Source organism: Equus caballus, chromosome 7, assembly GCF_041296265.1.
Source record: "Equus caballus isolate H_3958 breed thoroughbred chromosome 7, TB-T2T, whole genome shotgun sequence".
NCBI classification, from domain to species: Eukaryota; Metazoa; Chordata; class Mammalia; order Perissodactyla; family Equidae; genus Equus; species Equus caballus.
In genome coordinates this window covers 95,975,699-95,989,730 of record NC_091690.1, presented here as the reverse complement: position 1 = coordinate 95,989,730, position 14,032 = coordinate 95,975,699, and the positions used below count along the sequence as shown (strand labels likewise).

Genomic DNA, 14,032 nt, shown 5'->3' with positions numbered 1-14,032 from the left:
ACTCTCCATGCCAGCCAGTCCATCCAACACAGATGATCATGACCAAGACCTTTCCACAACACAGAGCCAATCACTTCACTCTCTTTTGTAAAATAAATACAAACCAAGAACCAAAGGGGTGCACTGGAGGAGGGGAGAATGCAATAAGAGAAAAACGAAACTAAGGAGACATTCACACATTTGTAGGCATTTGAGAAATTATACGCATTTGTTCAAAATCAGAAAGACACACTTTGAAAATGTAAAATGCATTCTAAAAAAAATAAAGCAATCTTCTTAAATGCATAATGATCTTGCACTCATTCCCCTGGTCTTAGAGGCTCAGCCTGGGAACTAAGGGCAGGACCATCCCTGAGCTCCATGTGAGGGAAGCTTCCTGGCCTGAGCGCGTAGGCCTGAGCCTCTGAGTGGGGCACGTCAGCCACTTCCCGGTTTGTCCCCCTCCTTCTTCTCTGTTGCCTAACCATTTTAACCTCACCAGTGTTAAACCACCTGCAGCTTCCCAAAGCCCCCTGCTATTTTAGACTGCTATGACTTTCTACCAGCGTTTCTCTCTGTCAAGAGTTTCCTTACTTTCTATCTTTGCCTGACAAACTGATTCTTCAAAACCCAGCTCAAGCATTACCTCCCTTCTAAGGACCATTTCCTTGTTTCCTCAGACTCCTTCCTCCACGTTATAATTAACCTTCTAGGCAGGCTTTAATAGACTTAAACTAATGTAGTGTGCTTATTTGTTTTCATGGCTAATGTCCCGTCCTAGACTTGATAAATCCTTGAGGACAGAATCCATGTCTTTCTTTAACTTGGTATTTTCTTACAGTTTCCAGCACAAAATGGGTGCTCACTATATGTGCAACTGAATAGAAATTTATGAGGGAATGATTAATGCCCATGTCTTCCTTCCAGCTGTGACCATCCTGTGACAAGAGTTTTTTCTGGTTGATTACCCTTTGTCCTTTCATTTCTGAGTTCAACATCTGGTGCCAAGCAAAGATCCAGGGAAAGTGGCCTGCATCTTGACATCAGGCTTTAAAAGGCTTTCCTTTCTCTCAGGAAAGAGCAGATGAGGAAGCATTGCCACTGAGGACTAAAAACAAAATCCTTTCACAAATGTAACTGAGCTTGTTTACATGTCCTGGAGAATAAATGTTTGAAAATATGCAATGGCAGTGAAAGAAGGTATCAAATTCCACAGGCAAACAGCCAGAGAAACAATATTCCAAAAGTGGCCCATTAATCTCTTCTTTAACCCACCAACTGCACAGCTTGAGAATATATTTTAAAAATCTGATCTTGTTTTAAACCACTAAAATATTTTCCAGCGTCTAAATAGCAGCCAGTTCTCCTCATGTTATTCATGCTTGCAGCCTGGGAGTGTGACCAGTTTTTTCCACTACTTAACTGAGTGTAGTATCATTTCCATTTTGCTACTGCCTGATAGTACTGAGAAACGTAAGCTATAAAACTGTGCTCGTCAAGAAATGTTAATGGAGAGAGGTGGCCATATCCTTTTACAATGCTTAAAAGCTTAAGCTGTAATACTAAAAACCTGGTTTTTATTCCCTGAAATAATGAAAAGAAGAAATTGAAGGAAATTAAAGTAAAATCCAACAGGATTACAAAATTAGAGCAGAGTTAAGGAAAAATATTTTGAGGACCAGGAGAAATCTAAAATAAATAAAAAATACATTTGTGATACTGCTCTATGACCCAGACAATTGCCACTCAGCCACATAATTGGAGACTCCTTTAAGAATCTAGCAATGCGCTCACTGGGGGAAGGCAGGGAAACCATCTCCCCTGGATACCCATCTGGATCCCACCAGTTAGCTGGCAAGATAAAGAGGAAAATGGATTCCAGTGGTTTAGACAGAAAGCACTGGGGCAAAACTGTGTCAGCTATCAGAATGGTGAGAGTAAGGGAATGGTTCTTGGTGAGACTGGCCTATGCTTGGACAGGAAGGGGACAATATCATATTCTACTGACAGCTGTAGGACACACTGAACCTGTGTGGTTCAAGCTGATTAAACAGTAACATCTCCACACCCAGTAAACTGCTGTATGTCTAGCATTGAAAACGGTGGAGAGTTACTACACATGTTTGAGAATTTCAGATTTGAAAGAAGCAAGGCAAATCTCTATCTTGGTGTATGACCCAGAATTCCCAGGAGAGGTTTTACAAAATTCAACAAGGCTGGTCAGTTGCTCAAATGGACAGTGGTCCAGTATGTCTGGTTCAGGGAAACTTGCCTTGTTAGTGTGATTGTAGAAGTCAGGATTCGAGCAAATAAGTAAGAACCGTCATGTTTTTTAGAATCTACATTTGACCCAGATAATCTTATGTTACAAATCTTCAAACTGCACAGGGAGAGAATTAATACTTTCCACTTCTCCCCAGCACCTCTGCTTGAGCTCTGTTATCGTGTGTCTCCTAAAGGTCATATTTAAAAAATAACTTTCTACTTCTGTTGAGTAGTCATTTTTATTTTGTCTCTCAGCTCAAGAATTAAACTCTTCTTTTCCCACTGAATCCATGTATTGCAGATTTTATGAACATTTTACAGGTCTCTGGTTCCCTAGAGATTCATATAAACTCTCCCCAAGCAAATGTGCTTGTGTGCACACACACACACATGCACACACACACTCATGCACTCTCAATGCTGTGTATATCATTTCATGGGGTTCAGGGATCACATAATTTTATCTGTGGATACCAGGTTAGGAATTCCTGCCTATTGATTCGGTGTTGTTCTGGGCTTAGATAAAATCATTAAGAAGGGCCAGTCTGCCTCTGGTTCAACCTAATTTTTGCAGCGAACACTTATGGAGTATCTGCCAAGTGCCAGGTTTCATGTCAGAGGACAAGGATATACTTTTGATGGGCTTATTTCTTTCTCTCTCTTTAGAATGTCTAGAACTGCTCTGTATTTCTTTTCATCTCCACTCAAATGATCGGTCCTGGTAAATCATTAAACATTACACATAAATTACAATAATATTTTAACCAAAGCACAAGGGTTTGAATTTGCTTCTGAGCAAATTTCTTACCATATGTTTTAAAAGACATTGAAGACCATAACTGCAAAGTTACCTGGCAAAAACAATTCTCTTTGGAGATTTTCTCTGGCTTGCCGGGAAAAGCATCTTTTCTTCAGCCAATCAGCTTCAAATTCACTGTAATGCTCATTTGGCCACGTGATATGCACCTTATAATACAGAAAGTGAATATCATCCGTATGCATATTATACTTTCACACTTCAGTTCTCCACCGTTGCTGCTTCTGAATGTGGTTTAAAATAATCAGGGAATCCAATTAGCCCCTGCGTTTGTTTCCCCCCTTATGTACACACAGGTATAGAATAACTTTTTGGACAAGAAGGAAACTGAAAGCCAAGAGGATCCATCTGAGGTCTGAGGCCCCTTATATTTCACACAAGAAAGAAAATCTGACTAGATCTGAAATTCCTATTCTATGTCCTTAAAACCTGATGTCCCCATACTTTCTGTGATGACTTGAAGTTAGCCATCAATTAAGACTCCTGACAGGAGTATCAGAAATAGTAATGATGATGATAAGGTGGATAATAATAATAAAAATAACACCATTTTGAGTGTATACTGCATAACAAGCCCTAAAAACATGACTGATTTAGTCCTCACACAGCTCTGGGGAGAAGGCACACCTAATGCTCACACTTTGCAGGTGAGGAATGGAGGAGTGAATACCTCTTCCCGGGGCACACAGCCTGCAAGCAGTCCCTGGGTGTAAAGTCCTCCAGTTGAGACAAAGACAAGAGTGGGGAGAGGATGGCCTTGCTCTTCTGATAACTACCCTAGCAAATTCAGAAGAAAGTAACACAGGGCAGAGGGCACATCTGGTTGTGGTTTTGAGAGTCACACTTTTTGAGGGCTCGCCGTCAGCCAGGCACCATGTTAAACCACGTTGTACCCACAGGATCTCGCTGACTCCTCACATCATCCCTTTGAACAAGTTCTGTTAGTAGTTCTACTTGACAGATGAGTGAACGGAGGCCCAGAGCATTCCTTTTATTATAGAAATAGTTTGATGGTGTCTCCAGGGCTGCCACTCAGTGAAGGAATATTGAACAACACTGTATATTTTATTAAAAGTAGTGGTAATAATAATAAAAATAGTAATAATAATAATAGCAGAAGTGTCCATCTACTGAGCATGCTTACTTTGCACCAAGTACTATATACACATGGTTATGTATACAATCAAATGAAAAATCATCATTATTTAAGTTATTGGACACCAGCCCCTATATTTGACTTTGGAGAGGAGGGAGAGATTCTTTAGAGAGCCTTACCTTTTTTCTGTCAAACTTCAAGGCTTTGATACCAATATTCACATCCAGAGCTTCCACGAGAAGCTTGCGCGCTTTCGCAGAGTCCAGGTAGCAGTGGGGGCACTGGCAGTTGTCTCTCAGCCACACGGCGGGGTAGAGAGACTCCCCGCCATCGTCCCAGAGGACTTGCATCAGGTGAGCCCCGTCCAGCACCTCTGCCTTCTGGATGGCACAGTGCATGTTTCTGGTCCTCGCAGGTAAATCTTGTCCGCTACCTGCCACGACAAGCCAGTGTTAAGAGAGTCTCAGGCAGACGGGCCTGACCTTGACCTCTCAGAGTGGGAACCATTCACGTGGACTCTGGCCTCTGCTATTTGCTGAGCGGCCACTTTGCGTCTGATTTATCAGCGCGGGGACCTTTGCTCTGGGGAGAGTGTTTCCAAGGCTGTAAACAGCAACACGGCGACTGAGAGTCAATAAGAAATGTGCTGCATCAGGCTCCAGACCCATGGAATTCCTCGTCTTTCTCAAAGAAAGTTTAGATAATAAGTTCAGACCGATGACAGAAGCACTTCCATAATCATGCTTGGGTGAAAGCTCTGGAATTTCTTAAGGGAGAAAAATGCTCCACAATTGGAAATCTGACAATCGCACCTGTGCTGTTTTAGCTGGGGCCGGATTGCGCATGCGTGTTGAGAAGACAGGGCTCCCCTCCCACAGTGGCCCTGTCCCGACGCGGGGATGCTAACGCGGTTTGCTCGGTTCAGAGGTCCTGCGGTCCCGGGCACTGCGCTCTGCTAGTCCGCCCTGCGCCGCTTCACTGCGCAGCACACCTGCTCCGCGCGGCATAACCGTACCTGGGCTCCGAAGGGAACCCGGCCGGCTCCTCCTCCCAGCTTTTCCGTTTTAATAGAGTGCCTTGATATTTCAGTTAGCTTACTCTAAGCCTTTCCTGAGTGCTTTTATGAACTTCACTTTACTTGCGAATAGGTGACTTTTTATTAAGAAATCCACGAAATGTGAGGACATGCTATATTTATAGGACAGGAGATCAAGTGTAAGAGAGGCCCCAAAGTGTTGGGACCAGGCGCCTCGGTGTGGATTCCGATTCCACTAACGGCTGTCAGTTTGACCTTCAGAAATCGTGTCAAGGTTGTAAATCTTACTTTCTTCCTGTATTATTTTCCAGGGCTCTGAACTTATATGGAAGAAGCAGAACTTCTTAACTTCTTCCATAAGATGATCAGCTCATCATTAATAGAAGGTGACATGTGACAACGGAAACAAGACCTCATTGTGTTGGGGTGAAGGGGAGGCAGGCATGCATGCACGTGCACACACGCACACCCACCTCCCCCCCCCCCCCCCCCCACACACACACAAGCACAGTGTCTGCTGACAAATTCCTTCTTGGTACCCGGCCCCGCGATCAATGTGCAGGGTTCAGTGACAAGCAAGACGAAACAGCTCCCCGTCTTTCTTAAACTTACAGATGGGAAGACTTTATACTTCGCCACAGTAACTTGAAAAAATACTTTACACAACATTAAACAGCTTTTCGGTGATTGTTTTGCATAAACTTGCTCAAATCATTAGCTTGGATGATTGGAGTCAGGGTGTGAAGCCGAGTTAAGACAAAAAAGACGGCTTTCTCCTTTTAGCTCAACCACACTAGAGGTATCTACTGACGAAAGGAGAAATACAATTCCCTGGGCCTCATGCTTATTTCTATTTGGGAACTCCTATCCTTTTTAAAAATAATTTATATAGCAATGGGGGAGAGCTATTACCTAAAAAATATCACCCAAAATGTCATTTTGTTCAAAGCTGGGGTTCAGCTCCAGGATGCAAGTAGGCACCCTCGGGCAGGGCGCAGGTCAGGCTGTCTGCAAGGGGGACGCTCAGCCCTCCTGACAGGAGAGGGGCAGCTGCCCGGGTTTCTCCGATCGTGGTTTCAAAGGACAGTGATGGGTGTGGTACATGGGGGATGATATAACCAGGTCCCTAAATAGCATATGATGCACAAGGCTCAAGAGGAGAAAGGCAGCACATTTTTATCTCGGTCAGAGGTTGGCAAGCGTTTTCTGTAAAAGGGCAGGTTGTACCTATTTTAGGCTATGCAAGCTACACACAGGCCCTGTCACATACTCTTGTTTTATTTTTTTTAACCTTGTAAGAATGTAAAAACTATCCTCACCTTCTGGCTCCACGAAAGCAGGCTATGAGCCATGCCTAGTCCCTCGGCAGTAGCTTGCCTGTCCTGGATCAAGTTGTCTAAGGCATGCTGTGTGACAGTGGAACACAATCATACCTAAATACAGAAGAGTGGTCTCCTATTCCTCCACATGTGTGAGCTTATCGCTGAAACACATGCTAAGGAGCTTCTGTGCCTGCTGCCCTGGAGAGCACAGAGATCACGATGAAGTTCCAGACCTCAGCAAAAGCGAGGTAATTATGAAAGTGAAGCAAGAATAAGGCTGGGCACAAACTGCCTTGGTAGCTGCCCGAGAGACTCCAGGGACCGCCTTAGAGAAGATGGCTATTTGAAGAAGTCTTAAAGGATGTGATCAATGCTGCTGAATGCATATCTATCCATCTTATTTTCCTTCCTCGCTAATACAACATTGACTTCTTCAGAGCAATCACGTGACTAGTAAACAGCTATATCTCCCAGCTTTACTTGTAGCTGAGATTAGGATGTGATATAATTCTGGCGAGTGAAATGTATTTGGAAGTTGCTGGATGGGGAAATTTTTGAAAAGGAGATAGTCTTAGCTGCCACATGATATTTTGCCTTTTCTTTTCTGCCTGCTTGGTAAAGTAGAGGTGGTCCTGGTGATGGAGCAGTCATTTTGCAACCATGAGGCAACAAGCAGAAGGATAAACTCTAAAAGAAGCCAGGCCTCCCCGTGGTTCCATGAAATCACACTGCCAGTACTGGACAGTCATGTCGGGACTTTTTTACATGAGAAGAGTAAGCCCCTTATCTAAACCTCTATTTGCCAGCTCAACTGGATACAGACAGGTTGGATCACAAGAAGAAGAGGTTGTGAAAGGTCGTTCCAAGGAGAGGGGGCAAAATGAGCCAAGGAACTAAGCTTTGAATGCATGGAGTTTGAATGATAGAAAATATTTGGTTTGGCTGGAGCAAAGGCTATGAGGGAGAAGACAGAGAGAAATTAAAAGGCATGTTGAGACCAGATCGGGAGCACCCTGCATAGCACGATAAGGAGTTAGGCTTTGCTCTGTTATAAATGGGATACTTTTAATTTTTATTTTATGAAGGAGATTAAAAAGAAAGATGATACTGACAGTGTGTATGGGGTATGGGAAGCAGGTAAAAGGACCACAGTTAGAGACACTGTTTGGAGTTTTTTGTAGCAATCTAGTTGAGAAGAACAGTGGAGTGGAAGTGTAGAAGGAAAGGTGGGAGGATGGGGTGAGTGAGCCACGCTGCAAAGATGGATCTGAAATTTCCCTCAGTTTGTGTCCTCATGAGAAATTTCTGTTACCTTTGGCTCTTTTGTTAAAGCCAGTTTTGTGAAAGAGAATGCCTTTGCTTCCTGTTTTTACAGAAAACCAATTATTTTATGAGATTGCTTAAAAAGAGCAATTACTATAATCTATTAAAGATGGTCAGGAAGTGCCATTCGGAATGCAGTTGCTCATGTGGAGCCCCCTGTGGGAATGTGGACGTGTTCCCCAGGCATGCAGTTCAACCAAGTTTTCTTCTTAGTACGAGACTATGCTTTTTCAGTGGGTGGCAGGCAGGCATAGGAATCAGGAAGATTCTGGTGTTATAGCAAATAAGTATCAGTGTGGATGATGGACAGCCCACAGGCAAAACAGAAGCGGAAAAAATTATATACACTGTATCCCATTTTGTTTATCTTGTTATTCTTGCTGGTCCTTGACTTGATCTATTTATAAACTGATGCATTATTCACTTGCCAAAACTACTTGCCAAGAATCACAGGCAAAAGATGCCTCAAAATATCAACACACACTAAATAGACATATGAAGCTCGAAAGCTTGTCTTTGTTATGCTGAGAACACATCTACCTTTTAAAATACATTTCACATATTGGTCCTGGCCTGATTTTTCAAATCAATATGGGATGATTTATCCCACAGTACTAGTCCTTATTGTAGACATAATCCTGTCTCCCCTTCGTTCTCTCTCTGCCCTAAGTCTACTCAGTGTTTTTGACTGCTCTTCCTAAGATGTGAGCTCTGGATACCGCACATTTCAGAACATATGGTTACCTTCCAGTTTACAAGTAACTTTCAAAATGTGGGCTCTGAATTATACAAGATACCATAGATATAATATTTCTGGGATTAAAAAAACAGAAAAATGATCACCTTATATGAGGGAAGAGTAAAGAATATCTATAAGGTTTTTGATTTTCAATTTTCTTTTTTTACCTTGAGAGTTTGGAAGAATAGTCGTACCTACTTATGGGATCTTATGAAATAGCAACTGGTCTGGTTCTAAAATCAGAACATTGGTCTTAATTACATTGATGGTAAGGTTACAGTAATAGAAATAATAGTAGAAGAGGTAGTGATAGTAAGAGCTTACATCTACCTAATGCCTTCTTCATGCCCCTCACTGTTCTAACTGCCTCAGACACAGTGACTCACTGAATCTTCATTATAACCCAATGAAAAATCTACTGCAATTACCCAAACAAGCAGCAGAAGAAAGAGGCTAGGGAAGGTCAGCATACAGATGATGGGAGGATCCATCTTAAGTTCTGCAAGGGAGCAGGACAATGAAGAAAAAAGAAATCCTTCTCATTTATTTTTATCATCAAATTCCGTGTGTGTAGATGTATATTCTAAACTCAACTCATTTTCAATAATGTGTTCATTAATGGGTTTGAAATTCTTCAATAATGTGTTCTTTAACGGGGTTGAAACTGTTTTGGTTGAGAGAAGTTTTATAAATCTTGATATTTGATGCATTGATTCTTAATTGATCAAACAACTGATACATTGTTTGATGGGTGCGTTTCCACCACTGTAAACACTGTTCCTGTACTTCACGATGGCGCTGTGCCTATGTCCCACTTTCTGTTGAAGTGGCCACACCTACAGACGTCTACACCAACAAACTCTAATTACCTTCCAACCTGCCATTTTAAGCTTTCCATCTCTCTCTTTTTTTCCCTTCCTCTACCTTGCAGATTTGAACTGAAGATGGAAAAGTACGTTTCCAGCTATTAAGGCAACCCAACTCCTGTTCCCAACCTGCCTGGCCAAATGGATATCTTGAGGAAGGTGTTCCAAGACAGGTGGTGATGTCAGGACCTGGCCCATGGGAGGCTGCCCCAGGCCGCTGAGAGAGTGTGGAAGAACTGGAAAGCCTGGGTGCTGCTGAAGTTAAACTGTCTGGGTGTCTATGAGGGAAGCTGGCGGCTTGTTTCTACTCTTCACAATCCCTTTCTCAGCTTTATGACAAATGTGAATGGAATCCAAACCAAACCACGGAGAAACAGGATAAGAGCTTCCCTCTTCAACTTTTCTTGGTTTATTTAAAGCTCTATTGGGGCAAATGTGATAAAAATTACAAAAGAAAAATATCAAGGATCATTAGTATTTGAAAGCAAATTCTTTCTGAAAATTTATAGGCTCGTACATGAGTGTGATTTGTTAAATGTGTTTTCCGATTTAGCCCGCCTGACTGGTTAAAATTGAGTCCTGTTGAAGTGTCATAGCCATTTCGTTATTTGATAAACTATAGTGCTTCTCTGAAAAAAAGAAAAAAAGAAAAAGAAAAAATAAATACTCCTGGCCATCTATATGTACACACATTGTCAGTGGGAACTTTTTGCTTAATTAAAAAGCACATGTAAATGAAAATGTTTATTTACTTTACACTAATTATTTGGCTTCTCTTTAGTCACAAGTATAACTTAGTTTATGAAATATCAGATTGCTTTTGGTGGGAGGGGGTAGTTTTGCCTGTCCTGAAAAGCAGACCCTGGATTCGGGGGAATTCCTGTCTAATGGGATCAATTTCTTTTAATTTAATCCTGTGACTTGATGTGTGTGTGTGTGTGTGTCTCCTTCCTAGGTCACTCACCGTCCTTCTCCCCCTTGGAGTTATGGAAGTTTGCGTAGAACTCCTGTTTGGCACAACTAAATCGTTTGTTTTAGAATTATTCTGCTTCAGTGGTGAATGTAGTTTGGTTTTTGTCTTTTTAAAAATTTTATACATTCAAGTTTGGTCAGCTGGTTTCTCCAGCACTGTTTGGAAAATCAAGAAAGTTGCTCTGAAAGTTAAGTTTACGCATTGATCTTGGAAATGAGAAGAACTCAGAACTAGAACTCTCAGAGCTAGGCAGAAATGAACAGCAATATCCCTGGGTTCAGTGCACTCACCTGGTGTGCAAGGAAAATGGAAGCTGCAAGATGGTGGAGTGACCTGGCCAAAGCCCACACTGCTGGGTAGTGGGGGAGGTTGCCCCAAACCTATGTTTGCCAGTTCAGTGCACACATATAAAGTGAATATTTTCTAGTTCTAACAAAAGAGAGTACAAAAATTCCTCAAATGCTAATTACAATAAATTTGAATTATAGGTTTTGGGTGACATTCTTAGAAATTTGATGTAGAGACTTCATAGTTACTATATATTAAAATTGATAGAGATTAATACTATACACCTGAGAAGGCTTAGTCATCTACTGGATTACTCATCCTTCAAAATGAAAGGCTGTCATTTCTTAACTCTTTTTTGTAATGGAAGACAAGAATAGAGTGGACTTATGTTATAAAACAGCAGCACCTGTTGATTTCTGTCTTCTTTTCCTAGGTAAGCCATCAGATCTGCCTCATACAGCAGGATTCTCTACTGCGTTTGACCTCTTGCTTCTAGGTGGCAGGATGAGAAAATAATCAAAATGCAAGAAACATGCAAATTTTGTAGTATGTGTGCGAGGTCTATGTATAAAACCACTTATTTGGCACTTGTGATGTTCTAGCCACTCTGCTCGTGCTTTCTATTGTGCTAATTATATTTAATCTTCCAGAAAACCCTATGAGACTGATGCCATCACTTCCATTTTCCAGATTATCTTGAGCCTGGAGAGGTGAAGTAACTGACTTGAAAGCAGAGGAAACAGGCATCTTGTCCAGAATATAGTACTACGTCCTGAGAATCTACGGCTGAATAATTTTCTATGCAATAATTTCAGTTTACCAAAAATGTGCTATTAAAATAGCAGCTAAATCTCAAGATTGTTGGTAGTTAGTTGACTTCACCATCTGACGTTTCATCGTCAGAGGGAGAGGACAAGAAGAAGTTTTCCAGACATTACACCATAAGGGCTTAAAAAAATTACTATTCTTTTATATTTCAACTTTTAAATCATAAAGCTCAATTAATTTCCACTTGGTATGGTAGGGGTTGGCCAGACTGTATTTGTAGTATCTCAACTTTAATATCGTTTGAATACATACGCACTCTACTCATTACCCTTGCTACCCAAGGATCTTCAACTTAGAGGTTTTTCTTTTTTTTTTTTTAACTTGATTTAATAAGGGGCTGTGCTACTTAATAATTCATGAATATATTCTCATGTGAACAATGAATTCTATAAAACCATTAAAAAAACAGTCTAATCTCTTGAATAGTTTCCCCATCCTGTCTGCTATCTCGTTTAAAGTATCACATTTTGTCAAATACTTTCTTCCTAAATTATAAAAGGGAAAACTTGACTTCACTCCGATGGAATTGCCACATTCAGATTGGAACTCAAATGATCAAGGCATTTGTTTACTGAGGTGAGGCAGAGTACTGGGCCTAGATTTTAAGATTTCTAAATCTTCGAACCAGAACTTATATTCATCATGAGAAATCCTACATTTTTAATAAAATCAATTCAAAACACCTGTCATATCTCTTCCTGCGCTACATTCAGGGAGCAGAACAATTAAAGGGTGTGCATGGCCTTAACGGACCAGTATTCTGGTCAGTTCTGAAGGAGCCTGGTCCTTTCAGTTTGGGGCTAAACCAAGGGCCAGGGTGTATTGGATTGGGTTGTGGATTATTCAGGGAATATTTCCAGAAGCCAGCCAGAACCCTCCTCCCCCACCACCCAGGCTGCTTCTTAGACAATATCCTCTCTGTCTTCCCTGTATGCTTTCTGGATCAGCTTAGGGACTACCAAGTAATTTGACTACTAGACTAAGCCAAACATAATTGGGGAAGGGAAGCTGCCAAGAAGGAATCAGATCCACTGCATTCCAAAATCAGGCCTATTCCACAAGCCTGATGGGCCAACCCCTTCGCAGCCCACATGGCTGTAAGACACATGTGCCTGGGTTTCCAATTGGATGCTCCCACCACCCCAATCCAGAGACCGGAATCCACAAGCTCGTCAAATAAGGGAAAGTTGAGATCCGTCATACCTGTTCTCAGATGTGCTTTAGGCGCCGAACCACGCAAAATAGACCAAGGAAAGAAAATGGCTTTGATCCTAAATGTCCTTTGGGGAGGCAGCCTCCTGGTGCCCGTCACATCCCAGATCCATCTGCCCCTGTTTCCCTAAGTAGTGCTAGTACTTGGAAGCCTTTCTTTCTGCTCCTGGCAGCTCTGCTGCAGCCCTGCCCCCAGACACAGCTGAGGTTTGCAAATGAGGAAGGATGTCCCAATCTGAAGGTGTAGCCACTCCTGAAGGGAGCTTGGAGGTTAAAAAAAAAGAAGAAAGAAAGTAAAGAAAAGTAAAGAGCTTTTATGGCCCAGAGGAGAAGCAGTTAGGAAGAGAAAATACTTTTAAGTACTACAAGTGCCTGGAGCCACGAAACCCCATGACTCTGCAAAGCTTTACCTTAGTGCAGACTCTTTCCTGGTAGAAGGAGCAGCAGTTCTGCTTGTCTCCTCTCCTGTCCCTGAGCCAGCAGCAGCAGCAGAAGCAAGGGCAGGGGCTCTCCCTCTCCCGTCCCACTGTTCACAGCCACAGCTCTTTTACTGCAAAACTCACTTGGAGAAAACGCATTGAGATGAGTGTTTAACAGGCATGACCTACTGGCTCCCACCGGAGCAGAGCTGAGGTGGTAACTTCTTGCCCGTAGAATATTCTGTATGAGCCTCTTTGGCAGGAGCTTGCCTAGTTGTCAGGGGCTGGTAGGAAGGTTGGGATGGGGCCCCTGGGTGCGATGCCCTCCTTTCTCTGCAGCTTTGGCCGGAGTGAACGGAAGCTGCGAGAGAGTATGGGGCTTTTCTGAAGGCATCGGCTTGCCCAGTCACTTGACCCACAACACACAGCCCTCAGGGTGACAAAAGGGAAAGGCCAGCGTGGGCCGTGTGCCAGGGCCCTGGAGCCTGGCTGCCGGGCATTCCCCCGGGGAGTGCCCAGTGCAGGGGCAGGGCTGGTGCATGAGTCTCGAATCCTCATTCCTAACAGGGTCCAGATCCTCCTAAAAGAAAGTCTGCGGGTGGCAACTAAAACCCAGGAAAGAAACTCATGGGCCCCCTGGCCTCCTCCCACCCACACCAGCCTTCCCAGGAAGACATTGAAGTCGCCTCTGCCTGCAGCTTGTTGGTTCTTGTCCCCAGGACTCTCACAGCTGTGAGGCTCTGAGGTTGGAGCAGAGGAGCTAAGGCAGAGAGAGAGATGCAAGACAGTTCTTGCCTGGACAGCTCCCCCTTCCAGACCTGCAGCGGGCCCACCCTCCGTGAGGCCCGTCAGCTCCTTTCAAGGTTAAA

General features: G+C 42.9%; 1 protein-coding gene across 3 annotated transcripts in view; it reads right to left on the bottom strand.

Moving 5' to 3' along the window:
• The window catches only part of BBOX1 (gamma-butyrobetaine hydroxylase 1), a 60,172-nt gene extending 46,597 nt beyond the window's left edge, over positions 1–13,575 (bottom strand). The window contains exons 1-3 of one of the 3 annotated variants that reach the window (XM_014741912.3): positions 13,155–13,575; positions 4,337–4,590; positions 3,096–3,210 (exon numbers count right to left, since the gene is read on the bottom strand). In XM_014741912.3, the coding sequence (XP_014597398.1) occupies positions 3,096–3,210; positions 4,337–4,555 (334 nt within the window). In that variant the 5' untranslated portion in view covers positions 4,556–4,590; positions 13,155–13,575. The other 2 variants (XM_023646194.2, XM_001502140.7) reach the window with 2 other exon arrangements.
• Positions 13,576–14,032: the final 457 nt, after the last annotated feature.